Source organism: Syngnathus leptorhynchus, chromosome 6 (genome assembly GCF_054491065.1).
Source record: "Syngnathus leptorhynchus isolate UIUO chromosome 6, UIUO_Slep, whole genome shotgun sequence".
Classification (NCBI taxonomy): Eukaryota; Metazoa; Chordata; class Actinopteri; order Syngnathiformes; family Syngnathidae; genus Syngnathus; species Syngnathus leptorhynchus.
The window spans coordinates 16,367,111-16,383,611 of NC_141200.1; the positions used below are offsets into that span (position 1 = coordinate 16,367,111).

The window sequence follows — 16,501 nt, forward strand, 5'->3', positions numbered from 1 at the left end:
AAACCTAACAGAAAAAAACATTAGACTTTGCTAAACAATCAATCGTAGAGTTGAAAAAAAAAACGTCTTTCGAAAGTTTTGCTTAGAAGTGGTAAGTTCGATACTGGTCGATAGTTGTCCAAATTGTAGAAATCTAAATTGTTCTTCTTCAGAAGGGGCCTTATCACAGATGCCTTGAAGGCAGCTGGGAATTCACCTGTCTGAAGAGAGCAATTTATGATATTTAAAAGCTCTTCTTGGAACAGTCCATAAAATGTTTTGAAACGTGATGTCAAGCATATCAAGCTTATCAGCAGTAACCAGGGCAAAACTATCCGGTGTCTCCTCACGTAACGGTAGGCAATCGGATGCGATAGGAGTTGCATTGCGGACAGTCTGACATCTGATGGTGTCAATATTTCCCCTGAAGTGAGCTGCAAAATCTCCACGAAGAGCATTTGTAGGGATTAAAAGAAAACTGTTAAAATCCAGGCTAAAACGTTGATTAAAAGCAGAAAATAAGATATACCTGTTTCATTAAATGATTATATAAAGAAATGCTCTAAAACATAGGTGTCAAACTCAAGGTCCGGGGGCCAGATACCGCCCACCACATCATTTTATGTGGCCCACAAAGATAAATTTTGCATCGACAACATTGACAGTCATAATGGCCCTTCGAGGGAAAATATGACTACAATGCGGCCTGCGACCAAAATGAGTTTGACACCCCTGCTCTAAAAGAACTTAATCATAGGTATGGGGGGGACAATACAACAAAACCTCGATGATTCTATGTGACTTTCTGTCTGGCGCAATTTTTGGGATAAAGAATGTTTTTAAAAGTCTCTGCTCTCGTCCCGCCGGTCGGCTGATTCGCTTCCGTGCTAGACCTTGGAGCGCGCGTCGCCAATATGGAACTGAGCGTGCTAATTGGTGCTGGTCACCACCACTTGTCCCGTGTTACCCGCTGATTAGGACATGTGTATAAACGCCATTTGTCACCGGTCAATCCTCACCGTTTCATCTGCTTTGACACACTGTCTAACGATATGCCACAACGATAGCTCACCTTTTGCACCCGCTCTGCTAGCGTTCTCGCCTCCCTTTTCTCCTTTTCCTCTTTTCGGATTCCCTAAATAAAAAGTCTGTGTTGCACATGGTTGCCCTGCCTCATTCATGAAAGGCTGGCTGCCGATCTTCCCACGCTTGTCAACAGTGACGCACAATGCTCAGATGCTATCAGCGTGTATTTAAAAGCTGTCCTCCCGTCACTAATGAATCCGTGAAGTAATGCATTTGCGAAAGTTGAAGCGCGAAGTCGTGAAGAATCACTGTACTTTAGATGGAAAAACCCAGGCTCTGACACTATTGCTTTGGCAGCCCTGAAATGATGGGTCATCCAGAGCTGCTATATGACATGAAGGGGGAAGAGCTGGAACCTCTGATCTCTCCTGAGGGACTAGAGCAACTTCAGACCAAATATGTCTCAAGTGTTCGGGTAAGTACTATATGAACAAGATACATTTACCAAATCAGTTGTCTTATCGAATGAATATTGAAATATTGTATTCAATGATATACAGTGCATACTTTCCCTGTTCAATAAAACATACAGTAGGAGCCTATCATCTTTCTGGTTGTTCATCCTACTGTAGAAGAGTGTGTCTGAATGGATGCATAAAGCTCTGCAGGTGGAGCTGCAAGACTGGCAAAGGGATCAGGAGCCAGACATAAACCATGAAGGTTTCTACCAAACCAGCCTACCAACTATCATCACTCAGGTAACCGACTTTTAATTGAATCTGTGCAGTCAAACGCAGTCCAACCATACGCCTACAAAATACAGTCGTATGCAAAAGTTTGGGCACCCCTGATCATTTTCAAGATATTTCTTTATAAATCATTGGTTGTTCGGATCAGCAATTTCAGTTAAATATATCATATAGCAGACAAACACAGTGATATTTGAGAAGTGAAATGAAGTTTTTAGGATTTGCATAAAGTGTGCAATCATTACTTAGAAAAAAAATTAACGTTTCTTTAATCCGCACCAGGATTCTTTTGCATGTATTCACACCTGCACAAAAGGTCTGGACCAGCGTTACAATCGAACCCTGGTCCGTTTAAAGCGGACCAAACAATCAGGACTGAATACACCCTGAGGTTTGACCTCCTTTCCAGCACCCCTGAATTAACCTCATCGGGTAGGCTGAGGAATGTAATTCCTCTGTAAGTGGAACACACTCTCTGGTCCCCCTTCTTAAAAATGGGGACCACCACCCTGGCCGATAATCCTGAGGTATTGTCCCCACGCAGTGTTGTAGAGGGGTGTCAGCCAGGGAAGCCCCTAAACATCCGGCGCCTTTAGGAACTCCGGCCTCACCCCCCACCCCAACCCCATTCCCCCCCACCCTCTGCCCTTGCTTTGCCACCGAGGAGCCTCTTAACTACCTAAAAAAAAAACTTGTGATTAAAACTCTGCGGATTTTGGACACTCTGGCTTAGTTCCCTTAGTAACATTCCCTGCTTGACTTCTGAGTGAAAAGGACTGATGAACGTCGTAAGGATGAAGGTTCTCGCAAAATAAAACCCGTTTTTGACGTCTTTGATAAGACAACTTCAACTACGGCGCTCGTGCATTTGAGTGTGGAGGCATTTTCTAAACACAACAGGGAAGGGTGGGGAGGAGGGACCTGCGCATGCGCAATATTAAAAAACGGACAAAAATGGGTCAGATTTCTGATCTGTCGGAAAGATCGTCTATAATGCCTTTAAGTTTCTGCTGTGCAAAAGGGCCTATACTTAAAGGTAAATGGTGTGGTGTGTCAATGAATTATATTTGTCTTCTGTGATAGATGTTGGAAGAAAATGGCCGTGTGGCCCTAATGATTGGCGAATCCCTCAGAAACCAAACAATCCAAATGGGGCTGTATGAAATGGAGAACCTTCTCAACAGGTTTGTCTTTTTTGTTTTTATGGCTACCTTGCCCGTGCAACTACCAATCATTTTATTCTAAGATGTGGCTCATGTAAAAGTAAGGCTAAATCCTTTTTGCTCTCAAAGATTCAGGTTTTATTCTTGGGTATTTACATCTGGATCTGATACACTGACCTCACACCACCGCCAGTGTGTGTGTGTGTGTGTGTGTGTGTGTGTGTGTGTGTGTGTGTGTGTGTGTGTGTGTGTGTGTGTGTGTGTGTGAGTGTGTGTCTGTGTGTGTGTGTGTGTGTGTGTCTGTGCGTGCGTGCGTGCGTGCATGCATAAAAGCTACAAATGTGCTGACATGCGGCTTACGTCTTTTTCTTTTCCTTGCAAAGACAGAAGTCAACCCAATTGCCTAGTACACGCAATTACTGCTGGCATAAGCTTCACTACATAAGATGAAATGACTGCAAGATGTTGTAAAGACGACAAAAACAACATTAATATTAATGGGGGTGGCAAAGCTTATGTATGGTTAAATAGTTTCTTTGCGGCGACCGCCCTCGCCACTATGTGTAACAAGGCTTGCAGCACACTCAATTGTGCAGAATTGGTACTAGTGACTCTAAAGCGACTTGCGGTGGGGAGGGAACGGTTACTCTCCTGTATCATCTGTCACTGTGTTTCAAACAATTCATGACAAAATAAGGTGGGGTTGGCGGTAATGCTTCTGTATCATACTGTCACTATCAGTATGTTCCTCCTCCAGAATGCATCTTCATGCGCAGTCACAAGCTGTCAGAATACCCGCAACAACGCCCCGAGGTTCAAAGTTTAGAATCACCGATTCACCAGGATCCAATCTCTCTATTGTAGCACAGGGTAAAATCAAATCCAAGTCGGTTATCGCAAAGTTATACAAAATAATATACAGTGGCATCCAAGCTGTTCTTGCTGGAGCAAACGGCTATCATTTAATGAGAGAAAGAAAGAAAAGATAGCGACGCATCATTCTTAAAATTAACATTCTTAACAGTCAGATCACATTTGGTCTGAAAGTATTTTTCTTCCTCTTCTCCTCTACAAGGAAATACCTTTTTGCTGTTATTCTGACAGCTTGGGTGTGGCTGACGGCTGTAAAGTGAATGCAGAGTGCGCATTCGTGAGTTGCTTGATGGAATGAGGAAGAAGGCTGTGCTTCAAAGTCACGTAACAAGCAAAATAACGGGTGCTAACTAAAATGAGGACTGCAGTTCATTACCACTGTCTCCCTTTGGTGTGTTGTTGGGCCGATGGCTTCCTCCTTTGATGTGATCCCGTAGGCCAGGGGTCCCCGGTCCACGGACCTGCACAGGGTACCGGGCCGCCAAACCGAAAAAAAAAAAAGATATTTCTTTTTATCGACGATCAATTAATTCTGTTCATGACGCTCGTCCCGGTCACGTGACATGTTTTCCTAGTCGAGCCCGCAAAAATGAGTAAGAATTTATTTTGAAAAAATATGGGTAAATTGGGCACGGCTTGGTGGCGCACTGGGTAGCACGTCCGCCTTGCAGTTTGGAGGGTGTGGGTTCGATTCCACCTCCGGCCCTCCCCGTGTAGAGTTTGCATGTTCTCCCCGTGTCCGCCTGGGTTTTTTTACGGGCACTCCGGTTTCCTCCCACATCCCAAAAACATGCTTTGTAGGCTGATTGAAGACTTTAAATTGTCCCTACGTATGAGTGCGAGTGCGAGGATAGTTGTTCGTCTCTGTGTGCCCTGCGATTGGCTGGCAACCGGTTCAGGGTGTCCCCCGCCTACTGCCCGATGACGGGTGGGATAGGCTCCAGCACGCCCGCGACCCCCGTGGGGACAAAGTGGTTCGGAAAATGGATTGGCAATTCTCTCCCGATTACATCCTTCGCTGTGTCCCTTGAGACAAGACGCTTGTCACCCCAGTCGAGCCTGGGAGGCAAGCGAAAATGAGCAAGAAACAGAAGTTTGGAAAACTTCTTCAGAAAGGAAAAAAAAAACAATGAGGAGACTGAAAAAGAAGAGGCTACCACTTCTAAGAAAAGAAAAGCTGCATTTAAAAGAACATTTCTGGTGTCGTACATGAAATATGATTTTATCGCTCTGATGCGCCAAGCACACTCGGCATATGTGGCGACAGGCTAGCTAACAAAGCAATGAAGCCTCCAAAACTGCTTCGGCACATGGCGACGAAGCATCCTGCATTAAAAGATAAACCTTAACCACTTCTGATGTCATTGTTTCCAATTACGCCTAGATGGGACCGGCTCGTTTCTGAGAAACGAGCTCAGTGCTCCCACTAATTCAATGTAATGGTGGGTTTTATTTTTATGTCGTTTATACTTGTTTTTATGCCAGTCATATCATTTTATTTCATCGCATTTATATATTTATTTTACATGTATTATTTATTTATATACATTTATTATTTATTTGTACAAAGGCCGATCTGTAAAAATATTTCTGACGTGTAACACAAAAGGTTGGGGACCACTGCTGTAGGCGATGCGGTTCTTGGAGAAACACGCCACACGCCCCATTAAAACGCTCCACCCCCCTCACCCCTCTCACCCCCCTCCCCCCAACACATCTCCCGACTACAGGTAGGCGACAAGCAGGAACAAATAACAACTTTCTCCTGCTCAAGGACGCACTGTCATCCCCACCAGTGCTGGCGATGTATGACACAAACAGGGAATGCGAAATCTCGGCGGATGCATCGTCATATGGCTTAGGTGCTGTGCTTCTTCAGGAGGTGGAGGGGGGATGGTGGCCTGTGTCACGGTCTCTCACGCCGACAGAGCAGATATACGCTCAGGTTGAGAAGGAAGCCTTGGGCCTTACCTGGGCATGCGGAAGGTTCCGCAACTTCCTCATCGGCAAGCACTTCCAGATGGAGACTGATTATAACCCTCTCTTGAGCCTCCTCGGCTCCCAGATACTGGATACTCTACCTCCACGAATTTTGCGTTTCCGCATGCGTCTGATGCGCTATTCCTACTCGATCACTTATGTCCCGGGGAAGAGGCTATGGACGGCGGATACATTGTCAAGAGCTCCTGTCGCAGGTGGAGTAACTTCGGATGAGAGACAGCTCTTTGAAGGTACTAAAATATACATGGACACCATGATGGATAATTTGCCTGCGAGCATTGCGCACATGGATGAGCTGAGGGAGCAGCTGGAGGGAGACAGTGTCTGCAGACGGGTGATGGCATTGTGTGGAGAAGGATGGCCTGCACACAGCAAGACTGAACCAGAACTCAACCTGTATTGGGCAGAAAGAGCATTCCTCACAGTACAAGATGGACTCTTGTTCAAAGGAAGCAGGCTTGTTATTTCTGCAGCGATGAGAAATGAAGTTCTCGCCAGACTACAGGAAGGCCACTTGGGAGTGGTTAAGTGCCATGAGTGTGCACGACAATCAGTATGGTGGCCTGGGCTGAGTCAACAGCTGAATGAGTTGGTTCTTAACTGCCAAACATGCTGCAAGGAGAGACAGAATAGCATGGAGCCAATGATGCCGTCAGAATACCCAGATCGACCATGGCAGAAGGTAGGAGCAGATTTGTTCACACTGGGAAGGGACAACTACTTGCTGGTTGTTGATTATGCTTCCAGATTTGTAGAAATTGCTCTTCTTACCCCCACAAGATCAACAGATGTCATCACTCACCTGAAATTAATCTTTGCACGCCATGGCATCCCAGAGATGGTGGTAACAGATAACGGGCCTCAGTTCTCGGGTACGGCCTTTGCAGCATTCGCAAGGTCATATGGCTTCTGGCATATCACGACTAGCCTGAGATATCCCCAGAGCAATGGGGAAGTCGGGCATGCGGTCACGACTGTAAAGGGTCTTTTGAAAAAAGTGGCTGACCCTTATCTCGCGCTGCTAGCGCACAGGGCGACCCCACTGCGGAATGGTTACAGTCCGGCACAACTGCTCAAGAGCAAGAGACTCCATACGACGATTGCGACGCTCCGTACACTGCTGACTCCAATGTTGCCAGACAGTGACGCAGTCATTCACGAGGAGAGGGAGAAGAGGATGAGTGATGCGCAACGCTACAACCTGCGACACCGGGCACGGAATCTTGACAAGCTTGATCCTGGGAAAGAAGTATGAATCACAGATCAACGGGCCACAGGCGTTGTGGTTGACAGTTACCCTACTCCACGTTCATATATCGCGGAGGGACCCAACGGGATTGTCAGGCGAAACCGCCGTCATCTCATCCCTATGAGGTAATCTCCAGAGCGGCATGACGATACACCGCAATCCCTTGGGGGTGTTCCTGAACAGAGTTCCACAGAGCCATCACAGCACACCACACCACACCACACCAGAACCACCACCTACTCCTAGAACTAGGTCTGGGAGAGCGGTGGTGAGACCAAACAAGCTGAACTTGTGAGAGAGAGACTCAGAACATTTTATGTTTGACAAAATACAAACCTGTTTATTTTATGTTTGATGTTGTGAGTGAATTTTTGTTTAAGTTACAAATGTTTACCAAAGGGTCTAAAGTAAATGTTTAGTGATTTGTTCAGGTTCGGGTAGTCACAACCCTCCTAGCTAAAGAGGCAGAATAATCCTCTGAAGTTTGTGGAATCAATGGCAGTCTACCCATTGATTCGAGAAAAGAGAGATGTGGTGTTATTGTTAATAGCTCTTATTTTGAAATCCCTAGAGGGGGGCACTTTAAGATGATGTCATAGACTGGGGACGGGGAGTGGAGGATTGCAGAGCATGAGACTGGAGGTTAATAAGGTTGCTCTCGTCACATCAAACTACAGTTGGACTCACTGGTATCTTTGATAACACGACAGTCGTAACAACTCAAGGATGTCGAAATGGAGAGATCAAAATGTTCCGTTGTTGGATGCATCAAGCCACACAAATCTTTGCACCATCCCCCAAAATCAGAACCTCAAAGAAGTGCCTGGTCAAATTTTATTTTTCAAGCAGTGTTCCCACAACTGTGGGAAAAGTCCTGCTTGTTCCAGAACGAGTGTTTCAGAAATATTTTGTCAGTATAGAAAAGGATTCACTGAAACACTTTGTTTCGTTGATGGTTCAGTTCCTTCTATCTATGGAAACGACGGACACAGTAAAGCGGTAAGCTTGAGATGACACGGAAATAGTAATAAACTGCATTTCATTTTAATAATATTGTGTAGGGTGACCAAATTTGGGTTTCTGAAATAGAGGAGTTTCTTTTGGCAGGGGGCATGGCCATTTTTAGTGGGCAGAGTCTTTTTTGGGGTGTGTGTGTGTGTGTGTGTGTGTGTGGGGGGGGGGGGGGGGGGCGTCATGACACAAATGACATGGTGTCTGTATAGCAATTGCACTTATTGGCCCAAATAATACAAAACAGTACATATACAATAACAAAACCATATTTAAACTAATACTAACTAGTTTTATAGTGGTACACTAAGTAAAAAAAGAAAAATAGAAGAAGAAAAACTTGATTTAATAGCAATGACGTCAGTCTTTCTGCTGATTTTGGAGCTGTGTGCTCGTTTTCACTTCTTCTTGGTATATTTTGAGTAGTTGTATCCGATGAATCGCATCGAAGGTGCTGTTTTGTTCGTGTGGAACACAATAATAACAATAATAATAATAATAATAATAATAATGCGCAGTGGGTAGCACGTCCGCCTCACAGTTAGGAGGGCGCGGGTTCGATTCTGCCTCCGGCCCTCCCTGTGTGGAGTTTGCATGTTCTCCCCGAGCCCGCGTGGGTTTTCTCCGGGCACTCCGGTTTCCTCCCACATCCCAAAAACATGCTTGGTAGGCCGATTGAAGACTCTAAATTGTCCCTAGGTATGAGTGCGAGTGCGGATGGTTGTTCGTCTCTGTGTGCCCTGCGATTGGCTGGCAACCGGTTCAGGGTGTCCCCCGCCTACTGCCTGATGACGGCTGGGATAGGCTCCAGCACGCCCGCGACCCCCGTGGGGACAAAGCAGTTCAGAAAATGAATGAATGAATAATAATAATAATAATAATAATAATAATAATAATGTGTTAAATGTCATAAGGGTGTCCATGTGTGCACTTGGCACAAGGACACCCTAGGCCGCAGTTCGTTGAACGACTTTGTAGTCGTGTCATCGGATTTGCGGCCGCATGTTTTGGACACTCGGGTGAAGAGAGGGGCGGAGCTCTCAACTGATCACCACCTGGTGGAGGATTGGCTCCGATGGTGGGGGAAGATGCCAGTCCAACCTGGCAGACCCAAACGCTCTGTGAGGGTCTGCTGGGAACGTCTGGCAGAATCCGCTGTCAGGAAGAGCTTCAACTCACCTCCGGCAGAGCTTTTCCCACGTCCCGTGGGAGGCAGGGGACATTGAGTGGACCATGTTCCGCGCCTCCATTGTTGAGTCAGCCGACCGGAGCTGTGGCCGTAAGGTTGCCTGTGCCTGTCGTGGCGGCAATACCCGAACCCGCTGGTGGACACCGGCGGTAAGGGATGCCGTCAAGCTGAAGAAGGAGTCCTATAGGGCCGTTTTGGCCCGCGGGACTCCGGAGGCAGCTGACAGGTACCGGATGGACAAGCGGAACGCGGCTTCGGCGGTTGCTGAGGCAAAAACTTGGGCGTGGGAGGAGTTTGGCAAGGCCATGGAGAATGACTTCCGGACGGCTTCGAGGAAATTCTGGTCCACCATCTGGCGTCTGAGGAGGGGGAAGCAATGCACGGTCAACACTGTTTACAGTGGAGATGGTGTGCTGCTGATCTCGACTTGGGATGTCGTGAGTCGGTGGGGGGAATACTTCGAGGACCTCAATTCCACCGACACGCCTTCCATTTTTGAAGCAGGGCCTGAAGACTCTGAGGCGGACTCTCCAATCTCGGAGGTCGAAGTCACTGAGGTAGTTAAAAAACTCCTTGGTGGCAGGGCCCCGGGGGTGGATGAGATCCGCCCGGAGTTCTTAAAGGCTCTGAATGTTGTGGGGCTGTCATAGCTGACACGCCTCTACAGCATTGCGTGGACATCGGGGACGGTGCCTCTGGATTGGCAGACTGGGGTGGTGGTTCCCCTCTTTAAGGGGGACCGGAGGGTATGTTCCAATTACAGGGGAATCACACTCCTTAGCCTCCCTGGTAAGGTCTATTCAGCGGTGCTGGAGAGGAGGATCCATCGGGAGGTCGAGCCTCGGATTCAGGAGGAGCAGTGTGGCTTTCGCCTGGCCGTGGAACAGTGGACCAGCTCTACACCCTCGGCAGGATCCTCCAGGGTGCATGGGAGTTCGCCCAACCAGCCCACATGTGTTTTGTGGACTTGGAGAAGGCGTTTGACCGTGTCCCTCGGGAGGTTCTGTGGAGGGTGCTTCGGGAGTACGGGGTGCCGAGCCAACTGATAAGGGTGGTTCGGTCCCTGTATCACCGATGCCAGAGTTTGGTCCGCATTTCCGGCACTAAGTCGGATTCGTTTCCAGTGAGGGTTGGAGTCCGCCAAGGCTGCCCTTTGTCCCCGATTCTGTTCATAATTTTTATGGACAGAATTCCTAGGCGCAGCCGAGGCGTTGAGGGGGTCCGGTTTGGGGACCTCAGCATCGTGTCACTGCTTTTTGCAGATGACGTGGTGCTGTTGGCTTCCTCAGGCCGTGATCTCCAGCTCTCAACGGAGCGGTTCGCAGCCGAGTGTGAAGCGGTCGGGATGAGGGTCAGCACCTCCAAATCCGAGTCCATGGTCCTCGGTCGGAAAAAGGTGGAATGCCTTCTCCAGATCGGGATGAGATCCTGCCCCAAGTGGAGGAGTTCAAGTATCTTCGGGTCTTGTTCACAAGTGAGGGCAGGATGGAGCGCGAGATCGACAGGTGGATTGGTGCAGCGTCGGCAGTAATGCGGACTCTGTACCAGTCCGTCGTGGTGAAGAGAGAGCTGAGCCAAATGGCAAAGCTCTCAATTTACCGGTCGATCTACGCTCCTACCCTCACCTATGGTCACGAGCTATGAGTCATGACCGAAAGAACGACATCCAGGATACAAGCGGCCGAAATGAGTTTCCTCCGCAGGGTGTCCGGGCTCTCCCTTAGAGATAGGGTGAGAAGCTCGGTCATCCGGGAGAGACTCGGAGTAGAGCTGCTGCTCCTCCACGTTGAGAGGAACCAGATGAAATGGCTCTTGCATGTCATCAGGATGCCTCCTGGACGCCTCCCTGGGGAGGTGTTCTGGGCATGTCCTACCAGTTGGAGACCCCGGGGACGACCCAGGACGCGCTGGAGAGACTATGTCTCTCGGCTGGCCTGGGAACGCCTTGGGATCGCCAGGGATGAGCTGGATGAAGTGGCTGGGGAGAGGGAGGTCTGGGAGTCCGGATAAGCGGAAGAAGATGGATGGATGGATGTTAAATGCATTCGTTAGCTTCTCGGTCACGTTAGCGCTAGCAATAGATTACTTTGTAGCTTGACTGCAGTGCTTGTTTACAAAACGTGTTCATAAATATTGTAAGGAAATTTATTTTGTTACGTGTTATGTAGGTATGGACAAGTCTTCTGCAGTTGAAATATTTTAATCAATCAAAACGTTTGTGGCAATTATGTTGACTGGAAAAGTAGATGCACATCTTGGAGGCAGTGACGTGAGAAATATCTCATTTGCATTTAAAGAGACCGCACCAAAATGGCTTGCTCTGAGCCGCACCTCAGAACAAGTAGAAAAGAGGGACCTGTGATCCTATCAAAACAAGGAATTCAGACAAAAGCATCGTTGTTCCACTATATATAGACCAGAACTGAATGAAAAAAACATAAAACAGTAGAATTTATTACAGTGATATGTAATAGTAAAAGTATTGAAAACAGTTAGACAATGTCTATTTTGTTAATCTAGACTTGGCACTTGGGTTTGTCATCAAAAGATGATGGAGACAAAAGACTAACATTTATGCTTAATTTATAATTACATCAGATACACAACCCAACAATGAGTATAGCAGCGTATGTTTGAACCAGGAATTGTCAATGTGAGCAAACATGGGACAGAGAGGGGTGTTTTGTAGCCCAGTGTCTTGTTACATTGATTATTCAATAATACATAAGACTGAGGGCCCTTCCTAATGTCAGACCGTTTCAGGGCTCAGTGGAGGTGTGTGATGAATGTCATCTTATTTCACTCAGAAATATAACAGGACAAGGCCGCTAAATCATTGTACCTATCAACTCTGCGATTGGCTGGCAACCGGTTCAGGGTGTCCCCCGCCTACTGCTCGATGACCGCTGGGATAGGCTCCAGCACGCCCACGACCCCCGTGGGGACAAAGCGGTACAGAAAATTGATGGATGGAAGGATGGATGGTTCACCATGCCGAGAAAGCTTCTCATCTTGCTCACATTTGTCGGCTCTTTCATTCCCCAGACCGCTTCAGTCTTGGTTGGGTCAGGACTGATGCCACTGACCCAAGAAAGTCACTTCCGTTTTGGAAAAATCGCATTTCTCAACATTCAGTGTGATGCCAACCTTTTCTATCCTGCCCAGCACGGTCTGTGGACGAGTGTCATGCTCTTCTTGTGTACGTCCCCACGCCAGCACGTCGTCGATGTGGCAAACAACGCTCCCCGAGACTTCTGCATATCTTTGGGTAGTTTTCCTTCACCACCTAAATCTTGATGGTGTCTAGACGTGCCACCAGCTGCAGTCTGTTGATTGCAGGTCTCCCAAGCAATGCAGTGTGCAGGTGTCGGATGACATACACAACCTCTCTCACCTCTTTCTCTCCTCTCCTTAGCAACAGTTCGGCCATGCCCACAACGTCAAGTGGATGAACCCCTGGTCCCTTCAGGGGTTTTCTTGTCTCTCGGAGAGTGGGTGGATCTTTGTCTCTCTAGATCTCCTTGAACACAGTGTGAGGTATGACTGTGACGTCAGCACGTGTGTCAATCTTGAACTGCACCTGTCTGTCAATGATGTCTATGTCAACCATCCATGGATCACCTTCCTCCGCTGACACGCTACCAAGGAAGTGTTCTCTCGCGGCGTGTAGGAATGTGAGCTTCCTCATTTGTAACACTGGATCCCTCTCCCCTTTTCCTGTTGCATGCTCTGTGCCCTAGCCTGGCTGTTAGCATATATATCTATTTTTTTTTATTTGACCTATTGCCGCTCTTATACACTCGGTCTACAGACAGAGTGTCACTTGTTTCTTTAGCCCCTTAAAGAGCAGACTGTTGCCGTTTCACCTCTTCACTCTGTCTTGCCATGATTGTAGCGCTCTCTAGCGTCAGCTTAGGATCCAGCTGCATTCGGTCTGACAACTTGGCATCCAACAGCCCTACAACAAGCCTAGCTCTAATTAACTCGTCATGTAGCTGCCCGTAATTGCAATGTTCAGCCAGCGCAAAAAGAGAAGCTAGAATAGAGTCCACTGTTGCATCCTCCCCCTGCTTGCGCAAGTTGAATTTTGCCCGCTCGTAGATCACGTTCCTTTTCACAACAAAGAAGCTCTCCAGCCCATCCCGCACTGCCATATATTTAAGCCTTTCATCCTCCGTCAGAGCCAGTCCACGCAAAATATCATCGGCCTTATCGCCCATGCATTACACTTGCGTGTTTACCTGATTTTCCTCCAGACTAGCATGGTTACTTGCCACTCAAAATCTCTCAAATCACCTTATCCATCTGGGCCACTCCTGTGGCTTGGAAAAATCGAAAGGTTCAGGCGGCTGGATACTGAAGTTATCACTCGGTCCCGCCGTTGCTACAGGTGCTCTTCGTCGCTCACTGCGTCCACCTGCAAAAGGAAAGAAACTTGGGTCCCCTTAATCGTCCTCGATGTCTCTACCAGATATTCCACACTACCACGCCACATCTACAGGACTTCTGACACCATGTTGTGTTATCAAAGCTACCAGTGAGTCCAGCTGTAGTTTGATGTGTCGAGAGCCACTTTATTAACCTCTAGTCTCATGCTCTGTAATCCTCCACTCCCTGTCCCCAGTCTACAACATCATCTTAAAGTGCACCCTTCTAGGGATTTCAAAATAAGAGCTGTTATTAACAATAACACCACAAGGACTACAAAAGTTGGGGCAAGTACTAAACATGACGGATTTGCAAAACTGTTTCGCAACATCCTTTCCCTTGCTTGGTTTTCCCCGCCCCAATGGATGTGATGTAATAGATAAAAATACGTAATAGAAAACGGAGAAATCTGAACGAAGTAAAAAATAGCCCCCCAAACATAAAAATACGTAATAGAAAACGGAGAAATCTGAACGGAGTAAAAAATAGCCCCCCCAAACATAAAAATACGTAATAGAAAATTGAGAAATCTGAACGGAGTAAAAAATAGCCCCCCAAACAGATCATAAAACTATCTCTGCAGCATTTGAAGGAATATATCACATTTTTCTACACTCCTGGAGACTCCAAATACTTAAGAAAATTATTTTAAAAGCAAAAACTGTCGATTTTATATGGTATGTTGGTTCAAATCTTCAAATTCTTTTGTAGATTTCGAGAAGCTCTGGTGGGATTTGGGAAAGAGTGTTGCAGCGATCCAATTAACAGCAAAAGCAAGTTCTACCTCCACTATCTACTTGCCTCCATTAGTAACTGTATCATTCTCAAGTAAGAACACCTCAGCATGCCTATGTTTAATTTCAAATTTGATGGAACATGACCTTTGAAAAATGAAAAATGTTTGGGACAGTCATCGCTGCTACCGCTGGCACCTGCTTCCTCATTGGCTTGAGATGTAACCAAAATCCACATGGGCTGGGCAATAGACATAAGCGTCAATATTGACGGAAGGTTGTCAATAAGTAATTGAAAAGCCCCCGCACAAAAAAAAAAAAAGAAAAAAAAAACCACTGCCTGCAAGGTCATAGGCACCGCATAGTGTGTGTGTGTGTGTGTGTGTGTGTGTGTGTGTGTGTGTGTGTGTGTGTGAGTGCGTGTTAGTGCGTGTGTGGGTGTGCATGCGTGTGTGCGCGCGTGCTTGCTGCGAGTGAGTGAGTGTGTGAGTGAGTGCATGAGTGAGTGAGTGAGTGAGTGAGTGAGTGAGTGAGTGAGTGAGTGCGCAAGTGCGTGCGTGTCTGAGTGTGTGTGTGTGTGTGCGTGTCAGCGTGTGTGAGCGTGTGTGTGTGCGTGTGTGTGTGGGGGTGCGTTTGTGTGGGGGTGTGCGTGTGTGTGGGTGTGTGTGTGTGTGTGTGTGTGTGTGTGTGTGTGTGTGTGTGAGACGAAGAGAGTGAGAGACTTATAAAAAAATTGAGGCAGGGAAGTGAATAATGAAGACCTGTGATATTGTGACTGTACATGTGCGGTCTGACAAGGCTGAAGAGGCTCCACGATATGGGGTATTAAGTCACTCACATAAGGTTGACAGACCACATCACGGACTATAAACCTCTGTGTAGAGAATAATGTACCCACTTGGACTGTACAGTAGTACTCCAACAACAAACCATGGATGACTCCTGACATTAAGGCTTTTTTAAATGAAGAAGAAGAGGACCTTTAAGTCAAGGAACAATGAGTAACTGAAGACTGTTTAGAGGGAGTTGAGCAGAAAAATCAGGGAGGGAAAGGACAGATACAGGAGGAAGATGGAGGAATGCAGGAGAATCAGGGAAGTCTGGAGCAGCCTGAAACCCATTTCAGGCCACCATATGTCGAACTCCCAACGATTGGGAACTAAATGTGGGCGGATGAATTTCACACCTACATCTGTAGGTTTGGGAATGTCTCTGCCTCTCACTATAACAGCTACAACAGCAGTGTTTAATTCATCTCCACTAGGTTCTCCCCACACTGCTGCTTCCAGCCTCTCATCTGCATCCCAAGGCACACAGGCACCCTCTGTGCTCCACTCTGTCCCTCACAAACCTCCTGAGGAAGTAGGTCAGAAGGATAAAAACCAGGGAGACAGCAGGACCAGATGGCCTCAGTCCCAGAATGCTCAGGTCCTGCTCTCGCCAGCTGTGGGATCATTGGTTATTTGTTCAACTTGAGCCTGAAACAGGTAAGGGTACCAGACCTCTGGAAGAAATTCCACCAGTTCCAAAGACTCAACATCCCAAGGACCCCAGCTGACTCAGACAGGGGACCTTAAAATCACACTTTATGGAGGCCATTGGAGCGACTGGTCCTTGCCCACCTGCGCTCCCTGGTGAACTTGTCCATGGACCAGACCAGCATCAAAGTGGATTTAGCCATCATCTTACTCCTCCAGTGAGCACTGCCTCATCTGGAGCCAGCTGCAAGGTGTTTGGTTACTTTTTTAGACCTCAGCAGTATTTCAACACCATCAGGTCAGCCATCCTGTGGGAAATGTTTGAGCTCTCCGGAGTTGACGTCACATCACATGCTGGATTGTGTATTACCTCACCAAAAGCTCATGGTATTTGAGGACCCGAGACTGTGTCGGAGCTTGTCGTGTAGAACTCCCAAAGGGGAATGGTCCTGGCTCTGTTACTCTTTACCCTCGACACTGCAGACTTTTACCACCTGTCACTCGCCAGCCACCTGCAAAAATTCTCTGATGCCGTTGCCATCGTTTGCCTCATCATTGATGGAGACAACCAACAGTACAGAGAACTTATTATTTGCTGAAGGACAGTTTGACACTGTCACC

General features: G+C 47.3%; 1 protein-coding gene across 7 annotated transcripts in view; it reads left to right on the top strand.

Annotated features, from left to right (window-relative positions):
* Positions 1 to 16,501, top strand: part of exoc3l1 (exocyst complex component 3-like 1) — a 137,741-nt gene that overhangs the window by 54,394 nt on the left and 66,846 nt on the right. For 6 of the 7 annotated variants that reach the window (XM_085913787.1, XM_085913786.1, XM_085913789.1 and 3 more), the window contains 4 exons: positions 1,363 to 1,480; positions 1,638 to 1,763; positions 2,838 to 2,938; positions 14,380 to 14,496. In XM_085913787.1, coding sequence (XP_085769913.1) covers positions 1,363 to 1,480; positions 1,638 to 1,763; positions 2,838 to 2,938; positions 14,380 to 14,496 — 462 coding nt within the window. The remainder of the gene's footprint in view (positions 1 to 1,362; positions 1,481 to 1,637; positions 1,764 to 2,837; positions 2,939 to 14,379; positions 14,497 to 16,501) is intronic. The other variant, XM_085913788.1, reaches the window with a different exon arrangement.